At 36.6% G+C, this 19,560-nt stretch overlaps 1 protein-coding gene across 1 annotated transcript in view; it reads left to right on the plus strand.

Moving 5' to 3' along the window:
- The window catches only part of LPCAT1 (lysophosphatidylcholine acyltransferase 1), a 70,247-nt gene that overhangs the window by 25,735 nt on the left and 24,952 nt on the right, over positions 1-19,560 (plus strand). The window contains exons 7-9 of the mRNA XM_076330197.1: positions 2,956-2,990; positions 5,641-5,695; positions 9,199-9,281. Coding sequence (XP_076186312.1) covers positions 2,956-2,990; positions 5,641-5,695; positions 9,199-9,281 — 173 coding nt within the window. The remainder of the gene's footprint in view (positions 1-2,955; positions 2,991-5,640; positions 5,696-9,198; positions 9,282-19,560) is intronic.

A 19,560-nucleotide genomic window follows, 5' to 3' on the forward strand; every position in this document is an offset into this window, starting at 1 on the left:
AGGTGAGATTTATTTTGGTTAGGATCCAGTTAAGAGGTAGCAAGTAAGAACAGCAGAGTAGGGAGATAACATTGTTTTTCATAAACTAAGCATTTCTAGCAAACTTTAATTGTCTCTGGCTTCCTGTTTGTTGCCTTGTTTGACCGCTACATATTATAATTTTAGGTTTAGAAAGGAATTTTGTAAGATCTTTGCTTAGCCAGTGAATTCCAGTTATGTGTTGTGTGCAGTCACCCCACTGCTTTTAGCTTGAACTGCCTTCTTTGTTCTACCTTCAGAGCTCTGAGTTCCACAGTACAGATGAGAACAGTCTTGGACTTGAGTGCAGCTGACTGTTTTGGGAGGCTTTTGGAGATCAGAGCCTGGTGTGAATGTAGTAGGTGTATGCGCTCTTACATGTTTATTTCCTTGTACTCTATTCAAGAACTAGGTAAAATACTACTGTTCTGCAGTGGACTGAAACGTGGCAAAAAATGGTGATGTAAATTCAGTTCTCTTCTAGCAAATAAATCTAGTTCTGGTTGCCATGAAGAACTGTTTCTAGTCAGGGTTGCCATCTGAATACCTTCCTTCTTTGGGCTTGTGATTGTTTGCAGTAGGCGATGCCTCTGGTCCTGTGTCGATGTTTCTTTAGGAGTAGTATGTTAGTTTGCTCTTCTTGATGCATGAACAGAAAGACATTTTAAGGCTTAATGTTGTTTAGACATGAAATTCAAAATTTGCTCCTGTTTATCTAGTTTTGTAGCATTTTGCCTATTGGATGCTAGACAGCTATTACCTATATTCTAATTAGAAGAAATGCTCTAATGTCTCCATCCATAGGTTCTACAGCAATCCTTTTTGCAACTCATTTTTACACTCATTTTCTTCGTGTATACACCTTTTCCTTCATTTGAATTTTCTGTCAGTGCTGGTGATTATGAAAGGCTATATACCTGTTTAAATATCACAGAGCCATTTAAAATGTATTTTTATGTCCAAGTGTCTTCCACAGGTAACTGCTATTTGATAAGAGATTTGGCAGCATCTCTTGTGTAGCTTTGGTGTATCAGGGTTGATTGAGCATGTCAAAACACAGCCAATCTGCTGTTTGAAGCTTGGCATGATTCTCAGTACCTCTTGTGTCAAATACAAATTATATGGAAGATGTACTTCTACACAATTCAAAGGATTCATTATCTAGATGCAAAAGTTTCTAAGTGTACTCAGAATGCTATCAAAGTGAATGCTGTCCATAAGCCTAAGCTGGTAGCTGTGTTTAAATATAAAAGGTATCTAAACTAGGTACGGAAAATACCACTTCCCGTCTTCTGCTTGCTGTTTTTATCATGAAAATATTGGATAGGCTAGCAGGAGTCTCCTACAAAATAGGTCTGCCTCTTGCAGAACAGAATCCTGTCTTCTACTATGTAGCATTTATAGTAGTCATCCCTGCTGCATCTTCATGTTCTCGATGAGAAAAAGCATGCACGTCTGCTGAGACATTCACATGGGGCATTTCTTACAGGACTTACTTGCAGTATTCTCAGACACATCAAAATTGCCAGAAACAGTTTAACAGTAAAACTATAGACATTAAAGTTCTACAAGATCATTACATGGAGAAGTATGTTTTCATGCACGTATGTTGATTCCTAGGGATGAAATTGTTCTTTATCATATTTTGTTTGATTTAAAGTAATTGTTGAAAGTCAATATTTAAATTTAGTTGTCCTTCGTGATATATTGACCTTATTCCAAGCTGCTGATCAATCACATTAATCACATTTTTCACCTTTTATGGATGTGTTGCTTGCTTTCATTTTTACTTGTTGACAGTCTTTTGCTCTAAATGGTAATTAAAACATGAGTTTGACTTGATTTTTCAATATCATGGCACATGTGATCTCCTAAACTCTCTAAAATAGTTTTGGATGGTAACAAAGAACTGAACTGGAACACTTTCAGTAGGTTGATAGAAATATCTTTCTGATCTTGTCTTTTAGAAACCTGAATTTAGAGAGTCCTCTTGTCTTTCCATTAATGACTTGTACATTTTTTTCCCAGTTGGTCAGAACAGTAGCTTGGAACTAATTTTCAGGTTTTTGGATTCATTCTTCTATGCTTAAACCTAGTCTCCAAGTATCGCAGTTTTTTCCTCTGCTGTTTTCTTAGTCTTACAGTTAAAAATGTGATGACCTTTACTGTCATATTCCTTCTTATCACCTGTTACATACTTGTTTCCAGGTCTCGGTTTCCTTTTTGCTGTTTTCATCTTGTTCACTTCTTTTCCTATTTGTCCTCTCAGTGTTTTACACACTATTCATCTCAGCCATCTAACAGTGCTGCTGGTCTTGCCCCAGAGTAAATTGGTGGGTTTAGATGTCTTATAACGTACCTTTTGATTCTTGGATCAGGTAGGTGGATGTATGCTGTCTGTGAGTAAAGGCAACTGGAAAAATACTGTTTTGAGGTAAGACATAAGGTCTTACTTGTCCTACTGCTTTATGTCAGTTGAGCAGACTCCCTTTCAGTCATCTCCACAGGTCCCAAACACTGCAGAAGTGTTAGAATGTTCATATCTATCGCTGAGAGGTCCAAGTAAAGTGTAGGGACACTTGAGGGACACCCTGTTGAGCAGGATGGGTTAGGAAAATACACATGGACTATGCATACCAAGGAACATCAGCTTACAGTAAATAACTTTCTTTTCCAAGGCTAACAGCATTTGAAGAATCCCTGGATCTTTAAATATTTTATGAATATAGATACTCTGTGCTTAAGAGCTGGTTACTGGGTATTTCCTAGATACATAAAGGGTAGGCTGAATCCTGTTGGGGCTAAGAACTTTTGCAAAGAGGGTATTGAAGTTTCCATGAAAACCTTTTAGTCATATGTCATCAGTTATACTATCTATAATGTAAGAAAAGTTTAAAGTACAATAATTAATTGCAACTGTCATGCTTCTTTTCTTAGGATACAATCACATGGACATGGCAAGGGCCAGGAGCGTAAGTGGTTTGTTTTATTGCTTATATCATGATTGCTTTCCTTCATTAGTTTTTATTTACATGTCTTATAGGCATATACACTCAAGTAGTAATTGCTGGTTATTGGAATATTCTTTGGGATTAATTTGTGTCTTTTATCTATTGTTCCCCAATTATGATAATATTCAGTTAGAGGAATTCAGGTATGAACAGTGTAATTCTGCTGCTACGATTCTGGTGGTTTGCAGAATGGATTTTAGGTTATTTCAAAAAAATTATTTTTATTTTATTTTTTTTTAGCCAGGTACCTGAAGTAAAACAACTTGCTTCTGCTCTATGGATTTTATTGCCTGCAAATCACTTTGGTGTGCTTCTGTATAAAATCTGTATGGCTATTTTTTGAAATTGGTCTAGTCCCACAGAAACAGTCAACCCACACAGGGAATTTGGAGATACTGTTTCCATTATCTTGCCTGAATGTAACTTCGATTTTTTTATTTTTTTTAAACAAAATGTTATTCTAGAGGTTTCTTAGCAAATTCACGTAATGTAAAATACTAAATGAAGCAGTTCTTGCTTATTTAAAAACATAATTTTTTTAGCACTGTTTTCATGTTGGGGTTGGAGTAGAAGTTCTGAAATGTTTAGATGAAGATCAAAACAAGAAATTTTGAACCCTAAGTAAAGGGGAGTTGGTTTCTATGGTTAATGGCTTGCCATTAGCCTCCTCCTTGGGAACTATTGTTTTGAATGTCCCACCTGAGATCCTATATTTCAGTAGTAATGAGGAAACCATTGGGATTAGCCAAAATTCTAAATTAATTTTGCACCTTCAAATGGACTAGGAACCAGGTCTAATTAAGGACACATCTAGATTTGGAGAATTGAGGAAATCATTGATCACTTTTAAACGTTCAGCTTTCAGTTAAATCATCACGTTGGAAGTAGATGAATCCATGATAGTGTCTAAAGTAGGTACTGCAGCATTTACTGCATGGAAGGATTTCTGTTCTCTCCTTGTGAGTTCCTACCTCTTCCCTTGCATTTGCACTGCAGTTCATCTAGCAAATTAACTCAGCCAGAGGGGAGAAAGGTGAGTAGCTTACTTCCAGTTTAGTGTCCTACCTGAGGAGTCAAGAACACATAGAAGGAGGAAGAAGAGGAAAGGAACTTGTAGATGTGTTGCCTCAGATCACTTTAATGTGTACAAAACTCTTATTCGGAAGTGCTGACCTCTGCTAATAAAGTTTAATTAAATTAAAGCTGAATCAGAATCTGTGGCAGCATGTGATGTTATGCAAATTCACTGGCTCAGTTTAAATTACAGCTTTACTTAATTAGGATTAATTCTCCTGAGTGACCTAAAATGTGTTTCTGATGTCTTAGCAGAAAATACTGTTAAGACTGATACAGTTTTCACTTTCTCAGCAAACGTCTCTCTTCTGCTGTCATAGTGTTAGCCAAAACTTAATCTGGAAATGTTGGTGTATCCAGGAGTATTCTGTTCAAAGTTGATGTAGCCTATAAAATGGATTGAAAACTCATCATGTGGAAACTATACACTTTCTTCCACTTATGGAAAGTAATGTTTTTACTAGCTTGACAGTATTCAGAGCAGGTGAACTGACTCTACCTTGAAAACAAAGATTGACTATAGCATACAACTTAAATTTTCTCTACATCGGACTTGAGTTAGATACAGGTTCTATCAGTTTTTTTTTAAATTGATATTTATAATTGAAGGTTTAATCTTTGAGGATTACGGAGAGTTGGCAGAGAGAAAAGTTTACTTGTAACTTACTGGGGTTTTTTAATGCTTTTGGTCAAGGACCTAGAAACCAGACTTTCACATTTCCTGTCAGTGACGTAAACTTCAAATCACAAATTCCACTGTTGTTCTTGCTCCTTTTCTTTGCTTTAATGTGTTGGAAGTTCAGTAGGAAAGAAGGGGAGAAAAGAAAATGTGTTGCAGCCCTGAATAAGTGTATAGCAAAATGAGTAGGGTGTTGCTTCTAGGAACTGCACTTTATCTGCCTAAGGGGATTTTGACCAGCCTTCCCCTCACAGTGACTGACTGCTGTAACTACCTAGATAGTGTATAAAATGTGGCTACTGATGCTGCTCCCTAATTTAGGTTTACTAAATCCTTTCCTGGATTTGAATCTTACTGCTTTCTAAGGTCAAGTTTGTTCCAGTATCTTGTGTCTTAGGCTACTAAAACACATGTACTGCATTTCATTAACAGACTTCTGAAGTATAATGAACTTTGATTCCAAACCAAGGTAATGATAAAATCTTAGTGGTTATAATTAATCTTGCCAACTCTATGCTGAATACAGCATTTTCCTGAAACAGACTTACTCTTTCTTTACACACTATGCATACATCATATCTTACTGTATCTATTAGTACCTGTATATCATATTACTGCTTGTCTTCCTGCTTTTGGGTATCTTTTAAGATGCAACTTCAGTGTAAATTGCTTTTGTTCCACCTTACAGAATGTAGTGTATAGAAGTACTCTCAAAGACCTTTTCTGTTAATTTTGTATCTGAATATGATCATACCTACAAGTAGGAATGTGACTTGAAGACTTTGGAGCATAATGTACTACTGTTTCTCTACATGTAATTTTTTCCTCCACCCTTTTCCTTTTTTTTTCCCCTTTTAGGTTAGAAATTCTGTGGCTTACTTTGTGTCAGTTTCACAATTCTGTGGAAATTGAGGTCAGTAAAAAAACCCCAGTGTATTCTGAGCAATATCAGAATATATAATATTGTACTTAATTCTGCAGTAAAAGTTTGTATTCAAACTTCATATGTTAACACAGCCTGTAAAAACAGGTTAAAATACCACTTATGTTTTAGACAAATGGCTTCCGTGTCTGAAAATGTAGCCTAAAAATGGAATAACAAAATATAGTTTTCCACTTGGCTTAAGACTTTACTTTCTTATTCATTTAAATTGAGTAGATAGATTTCTGACTCTGTTTACTGTTTAGAGTCTTTTGTGAACAAATTTCTTGTCTTTTAATTGCCTGATTGCTATTCCAGCTAGTATACCAACTGTGTGTTAGATATCCAAGTGTGTGGATGCTGATGTACAAACTAAGGACAATCTTCTAGAGAAAAATCATTGTGAGTGGTTTCTTATAGGCCAGAGAGGTTATTTAATATGTCTGGCTAAACTTTTTATTAGGCTGCACTGTTCAGAATGTGAAATTGGAAAACACAATGAAAAATTAAGTTTATGTATATTCTTAACTTTGTTTTGAGGAAAACACTATGTGATCCTAACGCTGAAGACTATTGTAGTGAAAATGCGAAAACAATTAAAACCTTTCCTTTTAAACTGCTGTCCTTATGCATTTTACAGAGAGTAACTACATTTTTGTGGAGAGGTGTGGTATTTTAAAGGTGTTATATAGGATATTTGACAGATATTCTGTGGTTCTGCTTACATTTTTTTAATAATGAAGTAGCTACTTATCTCTGACTGATGGCAGGGTAAATTAGTAAGAACAACTATTACATATTTACATACACATATATGTTACTATTGTAACATACAACATATGCTAATCACAGTATTTATCATTGCTATGCTCTCTGTTTACTTATTTATGCTATAAATTCTTCTCAGAAATAATGAATGCACAAAGTAACAGCCAGTGAACAGTTGTATGTATTGTAGAAATTTGTGGTTTGTGTTATCACTTTAGTTGCATGTTTTCAGCTATTAATAGTATACTTTTAAAAAAAGAAAATTAAAAATCTTATTTCCAAAACAGTGGCCTGTTTTTGGTAGAAGGGCCAGGGAGCAACTGCCTCACACAGGGATAAGACAAACCAGCTGATTGGCAGGATGCCGAGTTTCTATAGCAAGTAGAGAACTTGCACAAGGACAAGTTATGATCTTTGGTCGCCTTTATTTAAAAAAAAAAAAAAAAAGTGCTAGTGACTTTCTGAAATACTCCATACTGAAGCAGGAGCTGGCAGCGGGTAGAGGAGCAGAGCTGTTTGCAAGGCTGCTCGCAAGTATGAGGCAGAGTACTGGAGAGCTACTTGTTGAATCTGTTTTTGTAAGGAAGTGCTGCAGATCTAGGAAAGTAGAGGGAAAATGAGTTGTTCTGTGTTCAAAGTCGTGTTTTTTCCCTGGTCTCCAAAGTCTGTTGGCTTTTATTCCTGCTTTGTTCCATCAGCACAGGGATACTGGCAAATACCAACCAGCCTTGATACCAGAATTACTGCTGAAGATCCAATAACTCAGGGAGGTGTACAGCAAAACAACACAACTTTAGTATGTTTTTGATCAAATGATAGCTCGTAAGGTCTAACAGCCAGCAATCAGGATCCAAAGCTTGTTAGTCTGGGCTTCTCTGTATATAACGTATGTTCTGGCGTGCCATACATGTCATCCAGCCATGTATATTGAGAAGCAAGCATTTGTGTAGATTTTATAATAGGTTACTATAAATATTGGCCTGCCTATCCATCCATCCTGTACTTGGAACTGGCATGCAAGCAATTGTGTGAAGAAAGGGTATGTGATCACCCGCACATGTAGTTTGTTTTGGCTCGTGTAGGTTTGTTTTGCTGGCCTGTCAGCTTCAGTGTTCGTACATCCATCACAGTCTGCAGCAGCTGAGAGTTCTTCTCCTAGTTTTGTTAGTGGTGCTGAAATGATCGTGCTATTTCTGTCCAGTTAGGCACAGACATGTAGGACACCTCTGAAATTGCCTCATATTCAAACTTGTCCTGTGTTTGGATGAATGACTTGAAGCAATTTGCCATTCAAAGTAAAAGAAATAGAATTGGGTTTGGAACTCAAAGGAACAGTCTTTCCGTCTCTGTTAGCTTCACAGTTTTTGTGCTTTTGTATATTACATCACATCAGGCTGGTGTACCTGTTTGTAAACCTAGAAGACAGGAGTCATATGTCTTCAATTGCAGTGGTGCATATAGGGAAAACTGTAGCAAAACCCAAAATAAATTAAAGATTTGTCCATCACTGAATACTTCTAAGAAACAGTTAGACAAACATCTAATGGCAGAATTTTCGGTACTGCTGATCGTACCATTATACAATTCTGAAAATACAGCTAACTTCATAGTTATTGAGAAGTATTTGCTTAAATGATAAACTTTATGTTTATTTCCCAATTCTTGTTTTCTTTTTTAAAGACCAGCGTGAAATTTCTGGATCATAATTCCCATTTTGTATTACCGATAGGTAATTATATGAAATATAACTAAGCTTATTACAAATTTGGCTTCTACTTCAGAAGCTTTCCATGGGATTACAAACATTTTGTTCACTTAGTGCATAGAGTCATTGTGTTGCACTACTAAGGGAATTGTCTGTCTGGTACTGAGCAGGGGTGGGAATCGGAGTGATCCCTTCTTGTTCCTTCTATCTGAGAAGTTAGTTATTTGACAGAAATGGGATGTTTTGAGCGTTTTTATAGGTGAGACTGGCCATGGTCTTGGGGCTTACATCACATTTCAATGATGATTTCAACTTAAAAACATAGCCAAAAGCTGGAAGGTCTTTTAATATAGGCCATCCCATTCTGAAAGCTGCCTTTTCTGTTGCAGGTCTCCAGCAGTTCTGGTTTAATTTTCCCCTTCCAGCCTCAACTGTTCTGTGGTTCTGTGGCCATCTGCATTTATTTAGAATTTTTATTTCAATTGAGTATTAATATCCAGTGTCCAATTTGAAGGAGAATTTTTTCAAAACCTCCAACAGAAGATAAAAACACTTCTGATGTGTACATTAAGCAGTCATACATGATTTCAAAATGTGTAAATACCTGATGTCCTGAGAATTTGAATTCTTAATATTTAAGCTATAGAACAATGTTGATGTAGCAGGTGCATTTCTTGGTTATCTGCAAAGTGCTGAACAATATAGGATGTAAGAGAAAAGTTTGCAAGGAAATGCTAATACTTTTAAATGATTTAAAAATTCCTGGTCCCACTTATGAAAGGAAGATAAAACTCTCTACTCCATGAGGTAAGAAATGAGCAGGGTCACTGTTATATGAATTTCTAGAAGTATGATGTGTCCTTAAGCATTTAAGAGTTCAATTTTTACTTCTTCAGTAGTCCTTTCGTTAATATAATTTTGTAAGTAGCAACAAACTTCATACATCTTTCACTATAGTGCTATAATAGAGATTGTTTAAAATGTTAAATATTCTTGGTATAATTCAGTTCTCTGTATGCAGTTTCTACCCGTGTATATTCCTTCAGAAGAAGAAAGAAAAAATCCAGTGTTATATGCCAATAACGTCAGACGTGTAATGGCAGAGTAAGTATGTTGTAATATGGAATAAAAATAGATACATGGTTTTAATTTTAGGATCAAGAAAATGTCATGAAATCAAGTCAGTGTAGTTGCCTGCTTGCAAAGAAGCTTGTAGTCTGTAGTAGCGTATACAAAACGTTTTATATAGGAGTTGCCTTCCTCTATGAGAAGGCCAGGGAGCCACAAATACAGCAGGAACTGTAGGAGTTGCTTACTTTTTTAACATGTCTTCATGTAACAAGCCGGTTCTGCTTGCTGCTGTGGCTATTTAGTCCTCTGGGGAGAAAGGTATAGTTGAATTGTATGACAGTTAATGTAACTGAATTTTGTGCTATTGAAGTTGCATTTTTAAGCTATGACTTTTTTAATGAGGTTAATAGTTTCATGTATTCATTGTTAGCCTGTGGTTATTTCAAACAGTAAAGCACAGGAAAGCTGCTTGTGTTGGAAATAGAGCACTGATACAATGCAAAGAACTAACTGAAGTTGAATGTTAATGTGAGGACACTTAACAATGCTTGTCTATAGTGTATAATAAAGCTAACATCAAATACGCAGACCTTCATTCTATTTTGTTGTATTTTTAATTAACCTCTCGTTCATTCATTTTTTTGTCCTTTCAGTAAATCTTCCATTAGTCAGTAGATGTTCTTTTCAGTATTTACAGAGAATCCTCAGGTCTATGGTCATTAATAATTCTTGAAGGATTTATGAATCTTTCTACTCTAAATTTTGAAAGAACCTGTGAAATCTTAATTTCCTTTGTGTAACTTCTCTTCCGTTCCTAAGTTATCAGTTTCAACCAAAGGCCAGTTTGTAGACAGAAACTGGTAATCCTTCTCTGGTTTATAAGCAGAACCCAGCTCTGTGAGTTTCCTTAAGGATGTTAGGCCTATAATATAACAATAGATCAATACTCGATCCGTTGTATGAAAAGACATTTCTCAAAAGAAAAAACAAAAGGATCTGTGTGAATCAACCTGTCTTAGAGTTGCGGTGGCCTCAAAGAGTTTTGTAGTTAATTTAAGACAGTCAGCTGGCACTACATGAAAGTGTTGTCCTCAGACTTTGGGTAGAAGGCTGTGTTATGAAACCTTCGTTCTGAACTCTACTCCAGTCAGATGACAGGGATTGTGTGGTATAAGGGGAAATTTTTAAAGACTACGGAGGTTTACAACAACCTGCATATTGAAAGCCTTCCCTTCTATGTGTGCGTAGGAGGAGAGAGATGATTTTCCTCTTCCTTTTGTTTCTCCCTCCCACCTCTGAAGAATTAGGCATTTGGGGTAACAGAAGTGGGATGCCGGTCTAAAGGGAAGACTGTCAGAATGGGGGATAGCAAATACGGCTTGCTTTGAGAAGAAGAAGGGGCTGCAGATGCTGTGTTGATGTGAAAGGAAAATAAATGTGGATATCAAAGTTCTGAAGTTAAAATGCAGATGGGACTAAACAAGAATGCTGACTCCTGGATACTGTGGATTACTGTAGACCAGTTAAAATAACATCAACATAACCAAAATTTATTTACTTCTGGCCACTTCGAGATGCTTACTTCTAGTGGCAGTTCTCCAGACTCTCCCAGTTCATTCATGTGGCTTTTGGTGTAGGAGATACCAGCTCAGATGTAGTCAGTCTGTTCTGGAGCTGTAGCAGTTGCAACTGTAGCACCTCAGACGCTGTTTGGTGCTAGCATTGTACCCTGCATTCGTGAATAAAGGACAGTATTACTAGATTTGTCTCCTTTTCTTGAAGATTGAATCAGTGACAGTGTACTGTTTTGATGTCAAGAGGTCACTTCAGGATCTGTTTAGATGTCTGCTTTCCCTTTCTTCCCCATCATATTTTTCTGGAAGAAGAGTCTAATACTACTGGATATTTTGCAGTAGTGGGACTGCCAGCAGAGGTGGCAGTCCCAGACAGTAATGCATTTGTGAGTCTAGAACCAGTATTGCGGCAAAAAACCTTGTGTCTTGCCCCTAATTTCAAGGGGAATTGATAGAACTTGCTGAGTGCAACAATAGATACTATTTCCACTCCTGAAATCTGTTTGCCTTCATCATAATCTTGTCTCGTGAACAGCTTCTGTTAAGTGTTGAACAAAGCACTTGACAGGATGTCTGATTCTTATGCTGCTTCTACTTGTTGACTCTATAAAGAATTTTTGGTTTAGCCTTATTTGTTTAGATTTTCTGTGGGCAGCCACAGATGCGAGTGATGGGAGTCTCTAGATAGTTCCTGTTCATATATATAAATTGAATATTTGATAAAGGAGATGCTGTCATTCACAGAGGTTTGCTTCCTTAGGACATAATTTCTTGCAAGACAGATGAATTTACCTGCCCAAATAGTGAAACCCAAAGTGAGCCTGGCCTTTTGGCTCTCTGTTTCAGGCCAGGGACCTCAAGCATAACTGTTCTCCTGTGCTTCAGGTTCCCTCAGGCAGCCATACCAATAACAAAGGAAATGCCATTTTTTAACTGCTGTAGTGCTCTATATGTCTTTATTGTATTCCTTCTCATCTGAGATGACAAGTATTGTATACTTTTGAAGATGCATTCAAGTGTTAACCCACCACTTGCATCATTCATCTTTGCTGCTGCCATATACCATCCATTTGAGTATGAACATACTGGTTTGCTTTTCCTGGACCATATTGGGGATGATTATCTCATTGATGTGAACGTTGTGACCAGAAGTTACTCAGTCCGGATTACTATTCTGCAAGCACCCTTCCTGCTGCTTTTCAGGACCTCATTTCACAGACTTTTCTTCTAAACTAAACATAGTTTATGTTTTACTTAATTCAAATGTAATATGAGCTGATCTCTTCTTGATTGATGGTGTTTCATTATTTGTGCACTGATCTGTCACCAAATTCCACAAGAATCCAGGTGATACATTTCCATTTTTTAAAGGACACTCTGTTGTGGTAGAAAATGAATTTAAGGCTCACAACTTCTACAGACCTTTCAGTTGAGCCTGTGGCTACTTGCTTCCTGCAACGTTAACTTGTAGTGATATCTTTTGTTGCAGTCCTTCTCATCAGGAGGATGAGCAAGATCCAAGCCGTAGCGCTTGATCGCTTTACAGCATCTGTAAAAATCCAAAGTTTCTTTCTAAAAGGGCTTCTTAATCTCACCTATGCAATTACCAGTATTTTAATGTCTGTGATCTTCAAACTTTTTTTTCTCATTGACAGATATTTATTCAGTAGCATTGGGCCAAAAACTAGAATCACGTGCAGTCTTGTTACAGCCACTCAGCTCACTGTTTCTTCTGTTTTGGGGATTATCTCTGTAATCAGAACTGGAATTACTCAGGCAGGATAGCCACTGCTGCTGAATAGTGACTCCATGCTTGTCTTCCTTTGGATCATTTTCTTATTCTGCACAAAAGGTATGTGCAGATTAGATTAATCTACTGTTTTAAAGCATGGACCCCTACTTATTCCCTATCAATATGCTTTGCATTTGATTTTCTCATACAACCTATTCTGTTTGAGTGAGTCTTGAGTGAGCCAGTCTTTCTGGCCTTGTTCTGACTGCTACTCTGTTTAGTCAATACCCATCTCATCCACAACATGCTGTCAGGAAGTGTGTTTAGAGTCACTTTCAAATCACTGAAAATGTTGAGTGCTTTTAAATATGGCAACAGTCTGTGCAGGTTCTCTCCTTAAAATAAATAAATAAGATTTGGTGATATCTTGAGTTCTAATTCACTTTGTGTGTTCCTTAATGCTCTAATACAGTTCTGATACCACCATGCTAGTAAGTCATGCCATGTAGATACATATTGTATTAGCTCATTTTTGTAAATATTACTTATAATTGCAAAATTGTCATTTTGGTCTTTATGTGTGTGAGCTGTTATCACCTTACGTTGATGGTAGTCAACGTGGATTATTTTGATCTGTTAATTTATTAATTTCAGCACTTACTCTTTCTTCTATATATTTTCTAGTTGAGTGTCAAGCTTTCTGGCCTATGTTGTTACATTTTTAAAATTCTTTTTTATATCTTCAAAGTATTAACTCATGATTTGCTAGAACTACGGTAGTGTTGTAAAATAGTCAGTGTGTACACTTGAGGCTTCAATCCCAGCTCTTCTAGAATTATTAGGAGCAAATCATCTGACCTTGCCATCACAAGTATTTATTTCTAAAAATTTCTTAGTAATAAAGGAAACTTCTCTACCATTGTTAAAGCATTGGAAAGTACTTCATTTTATTCATAAGATATGTCATCTTAATTGTTGCCTCATGTAAAGTATCTATGGCATATGACAGCTGTTTTTGCCTCTTGGCAATTTTACTATCCTCAGCTGGTAATAAGTTTTCCTCTGTTTTTACCTTTCCATATTGGTTTTTCTGCATCATAGTTTCTAATTTACTGATACCCATTTTAAAGTTCGTTTGTTTTGTGGGGTTTTTTTTGTTTGGGATTTATTTTCTCTGAAAAAATTACTAGTTGTCTCTTTTCATTGTGGGATTGTAGCCTTTTGCCTGTTGAATAGATTCTTGAACACCTAATTTTCATTAGCACTTTTATTCTGGAAGACATCTGATAGTTGTAAAGTAATCAAAGTACTGTTTAGAGTATAGAAATACTGCTTTAAAGAGAAAGTAGGTAACTCTTCCACTCCCACTTTGCAAAACAAAATTTGTTAGTTTGTTACCTTGCTATCAATTAGGGCTCAAATATATTTAAAAGGAGTATGTCAGCAGCTCACCTTCTAGTTAGTTGCATGTACTTAGCACTTCAAAATAGGGAAGAATATGGTTTAGATGGTACAACTTGGAAAAAAATGCAAGTTAAAATATTGCAACTTTCTTAATTTTTTTTTATGCATATGGCAGATGTTTAGGCTGAAACCTGATGGAAACTGGACACCTTTGCCCCTTTGTTTTTCAAAACTGTAAGCACTTCAGAACTGAAGTTCTGTCAGCATTACTGATTTGAGCATTTCATTTTTCTGATCTTTCTGGTGTTAGAACTCAGCATTATAACTACATACATGACGCTAGCCAGGAGTTTTGAAGTTTCTTTTGTGGGGAGCCCAGAAGGGCAGACTTCCTATAGAAATACCAAAATGTCATAGTCTGGTTTGCATTTTTCCAATAACTTTGTTTTTCTTCTCCACTTACACAAACATTTAAAGACATGGTTTTATATTTACAGTAGATGCTTAAATCAGTTAAAGTGCAGAGTGTTAGACATGGAACTTGAAAACATCTGTCTTCCTTATGTTTTCTCTGTCAAGTCCTTGCCGGGATCACTTTCCCCTTGTTGGAGCATGTCATACTGTTAAAGCAGTAACTCTTATCAGCTTGACATATGAGGATTACACTTTTGCTTTTGAGAAATGAATCCTTTTTTTCCAGCATGCTGGTGAAGACAAAAGATATTACAGATAGTCTTCTGTGTCCATTTCGCCCTTTGTCATTTTCTGCATAGTCAAAATCAGATTTTTTTTTTCTTGCAGGCTTTGACAGTATCAGAATGTGATCTCTGCCACTGTACATGATACGGTAATGCTAGTTGCTGAAGAATAGCCTTGAGGATGTGGGTTTACAGTAGCTCACTGGTCTATCTCATGGCTATTTGTTGTATTTCAGTGGTCAATTAAATCTAACTTTGGAAAAACGGCTGTGCTCTGGGCCTATGTTGTCTGAAGTTTTATATGTGATTCTGCAGAAGCACTGGTTGGATGCTCAGCACTCAACTTTGAAATTCAAGACTTTTGTCATTTTTTATACCATCAAAGGCATGAGGATCAGTATAAGTGGAATTACTGAAGTGCTGGCATTAACAAGCATCCATTTGTTTAGGTTTCAGGCCATATACAAAAATGGAGATGAGAACTACATTGTGCACTCTTTATTTCTGGGCCTGCTGTAAGTGTGGCAATTAGGCAAATGTAGTTACTGAACAGAGTTAACTCTATGCAGCTTCTTGCTAAGTTTATTTTCTCAAGGAAGAAACACATTTTTTTAAAGTTAAGTAATATTTTGCAACAATCTCGTTTAAACTAGATTTTTGAATGCTGACAACACAAAGAGAGCCTGCTTCATTTTTCACCCCTTGAAGATTGGTGATGTACAGGCCTACAAGACCAACAATTGCAGGACCCATTTTCTTAATACAAGGGATAAATGCAGCTGTTAGCAGCTTCTTTTTCTGTCTAAAAATTAAACCATCTTGAAATATTATATTCTTGATGTGAACTCCAGATTCTTATGACTGGACCTTTATTTGCTTGGAGAATGTCACAAAGTAGTAGTAGTCCAGGGAGAGAAAAGGTGCTACCTACCCCGGCCTTCCAAAACTAAAAAGGTGAAAGCTCTTCAGCTTGGGAAAGAAAGAAAGAAAAAAAAAAAAGTGGAGGGTTTCTTTGAAGGTCAGTAAAATCATGAGTGTTCTGGAAATGCATAGTAAGGAAAGTCTGTTACTTTCCATAGCAGAAGAAATGGAAGGCACTCAACAGTACATCAGCTGAAAGTAAATGGAAATACTCTTTAAAACATGCAGAAAATTGTGGCATTTACTACCAGATGCATAAAATGAATTCATCAGAGCTGAGATATACTGTAAAAAAATTGATCCATCAGTGATTCTAAAACACAGTGGTACAAATAGTCTCTGGTTCAGGAAGTACCTATACAGATGACTACTAGAAGCTGGGGTTATTAGTCCACCATGTTTTGTATGTCTTTTTCCTAAACATCTGATAATGAAGTAAAATACCAAATTTGATACCCTTTTAATGTTTTCAGCACCCTATAAAGATTATAGCTGATTTAAAGGGGGTTTTTTGAGCAGCCTGTGGAATACTTTCTAGATTAGTTCACAGTTCTGCTTATTAACAATGTAAAACATTTTGAAAATGTTTTTGTTGAAGTGTAGATTCAGAATGTCACAATATTGCCTGTACTATTTTCTCTCACTTTGGATAATATTACAGCAGTCACATTCTGTTTTACGTTCGGAATTTTGCATGCGTGGTGGATTGGTATGCAGAAAATGAGAAAGTTGATAATTTATTTTTATATTATGACTGCACAAGTGTTAGACATAGGGAGCTGTTTGGTGTGAGAAGTCAGGATGTAACAAGTACAACTGTTGTGTGTAACAGATTGGGTTGGCAGGAAGGCTTTTGGGCTTTGGTTTGGTTTTGGTTTGTTTTTATTTTCTTGAGGTTACTTACTGACTTTGGTATTTCATGTAGTATGATATCATGAAAGGTAAATAGGCAGCATTTCAGGGAAGGTAGGGAGGGAAAAAGTCTCAAGGTATGTCAAGCCAGACATGCACGTCTGGCCGTATAAAATTGCTGAACGTTAAAAAGGCCAGGCTCCGGTTAACTGACTGTGAAAGCAGAGGTAGTATGAAGAAAAGAGGAAGAAAAAAAAATGCTTCCAAGTTAAGATATGGGAAAAGCTGTTATATTCCTAGTTTATTAAAAACATTGGGTTGCACTTGTAATTTGCATCTCAAATTGAAATGATCTTTGTTTTTCCTAGCAGTTGAATTGAAGTAGAGAAAGATTGCCCTGGAGATAAGCTGGAATAGTTTGGTAACTGGTTCTGCAGAAAATCCTGTGAGTTGCAGTTGCACCCAGGCTTTACAGTGAACTCTAGTATGCCAGTCTTTATTCTAAGAAATTGAAAAGTTCACAAGTCTTAGCACAAATAATGAATTTTATGTTCCCCAGCTTCAGTTTCTTCAACATTCTGAGCTGAAATCAAGGTCCTTTTGTGTTAAACTGCTAGCCCTATACAGCTTGTAACTTATCTTCTGAACTCAAGAGCCGCTTGAACTCTAATTTGTCTGGCCTTGGTTGATCTTATGACTGAACTTTACTGTGAGCAAAAGTTGTTTCTTCCCCTTCTTTACTTCTGATCTTTGTAATTCTGAAAGTGTGGATGTATATATAAATACACTGTTTCAGTCATTTTGCTTTTTTTGGAAGTCCAAAGGCTGGAGAACTGCCAACAGGTGAGCAAGAGAAGATGCTTTTATCCTTCTCAATCCTGTTTTGTGTATGTGTTGACGCTGGGCATATGTGCAGGCATTAATTGTAGTGGGAATTTTCCTCTACTGATAGCACTGTAAGTCTGGCTCAAATACTGCTCCTTCTGTAAGGGGTGCACACAGCTATAAAAAGATGCAGGTTGTATTTTCCCCTTATGGTTTGGCTGAGTCTGAGATGATCCCTGCTTTTATTTGGAATTTGTTCTGTATCATAAGTTTGGTTTTAGTTGTTTTGTTGTTGGTTTTGTTTGGTGGGGTTTTTTATTATTATTATTCCTCTTTGGCTAGGCTCCTTCAACATGTTTGGGGATCGTTATTTAGGAGAAGTTCTTTAAATGTGGCATTGGTTCTGGGATGGCAGTCAGTCAGGCTTCTACCCTCCCCCCAGGTTGAGTGGCCTGATCTTTCTTAGTCATCTTTCTTTTGATGTGTTTGAAAAGCTTCTAGCTTTTAGTTTTACCAAGTTATTGTTTCTTGCTTTGACATGCCACCTTATGGTTATGTTTTAACTTGTCTGTCTTCTCTGTTTTCCTTGAGAGAACATTTTTTTTTTTTAAATTATTTTCATTCTAATTGCCACCTTTAATCAGTTGCTGAGTCATACTGGATTTGTTTTTGTCCTTTCAGAATCTTTTTTGATAAGTGTCTTGTCACTTCTGATTCCCTAATATGGTGTGTCATTTTGTACGACAAATGAACGCTTCGGCCTTTCAGTTTCTTCTTTTAACTTATTTTTAACCAGCTTCCCCTTTTCTGTGTAGTTGCCCTGTGCTTCAGCTGATCACCCGTAAGTTCCTGTATTTCTGTTGTGTGCTATACCTACTGTTGCCTTAAGAGCTGATGAAATCCGGTGTAATTTGCCTGGCTGGACAAGATCTTTAGTTATTACCACGTTCTTTTATGTAAGCCGCTCTGGGTAGTACTGCTTATACTGTGTCCTTGCTGCCCTAGGAGTTCGGCTGTTTCACTAACAGTTGACAGGGAAGTTTATAAGGATGATATAGTGTGCACACAGTACAAAAGAAGGGGATAGGAAGTAATCTAAGCTGGCAGGATAGACTCTCCTTCTTTCATCCACCCCTTTTTTCTTTTTCCAAGGAAAATTTATTTTGTATTGTATAATACCAATGATTTCATGTTGTATAATACAACGCTATATTGAATACCATATAAGTATTGGCAAGACCTGCAATACCTGATCTCTAAGTCAGGTAGAACTTGGAAATGGATTTAAATCCCCACAGCATGGGGGAGTTCTTCATCTGGATTTTACACAGCATTCATTACTATATTAACCATAAGTCTATGGAAGGAAATATCATATCACAAGAACCTCTTGTCCATTCCATTAAGGTGGTTTACTGATTTGCAAATGCTACTAGGACACACATCACAGGAGGAGCAGAGTGATGAAACAGGAACAGATCAAGAAGTGAAATATTTGAAGGAACTGAATTTAATTGTTTAGGATCATCCATATGAGGCAATCTAGCCTTCAACAGTCTGCAGGATTTTAAGATGCCTTTTCTATGTACCTGTATCTTTTTTGGTTTCATTGGCTTTTTCCTTTTGTTCCTTCCTGTTTGTTGTTTCTTCTTGCAAGGGGGAGGCTGTTCATCCAAAATCACTACCCTGTATGTCCTTGTTTTATTCATAAGTAACTTATAAATAATACCTATTTTTTTAACATATTTGGTACTTTTGAGCTCAAATATCTATTAGTGAGGTGGTATTCCTGAATATTTGACTTTCTCAGCCGAAGAGAGAAACCCTGATCAGTAGCTTTAATGTTAAGTGCATGTCTTACTAAGGTATTAGAATTCCTGAAGTTTGACAATTAATTGGTGGATAAAAGAGAACTGGCTTATGTTACTTATATTGGCATTCAAAGGCCTTGTAACGAGATTCTGGGGAAGAGGCTACTTAACAGAAATTAAGCGGTTATTGCATGAGAGGTAATTGCCGTTACAGATCAAACTGTCTATAATAAAGCATAGAATTGAATGCAGAGTTTTCATCAAAGACTGAATGACTGTGGCATGCCTCGGGGTTTTGTATCAATCTTGCCATTACTGTATATTAACTTCACGGACGAAAAAGGTGGTTTATAGTGAGGTAGAAAAACCTATAGATGAAAAGAATGAAGGTAAGTCAAGAAAAAAATTTTGTGAAGACTTCATCAAACTAGAAAAGGCTGCGCAAAGGAGATAACGTTCTGTACTAATATAAGTAAAATCAAGTATAATGGAAAA

Source organism: Aptenodytes patagonicus, chromosome 2, assembly GCF_965638725.1.
Source record: "Aptenodytes patagonicus chromosome 2, bAptPat1.pri.cur, whole genome shotgun sequence".
Lineage (NCBI taxonomy): Eukaryota > Metazoa > Chordata > Aves > Sphenisciformes > Spheniscidae > Aptenodytes > Aptenodytes patagonicus.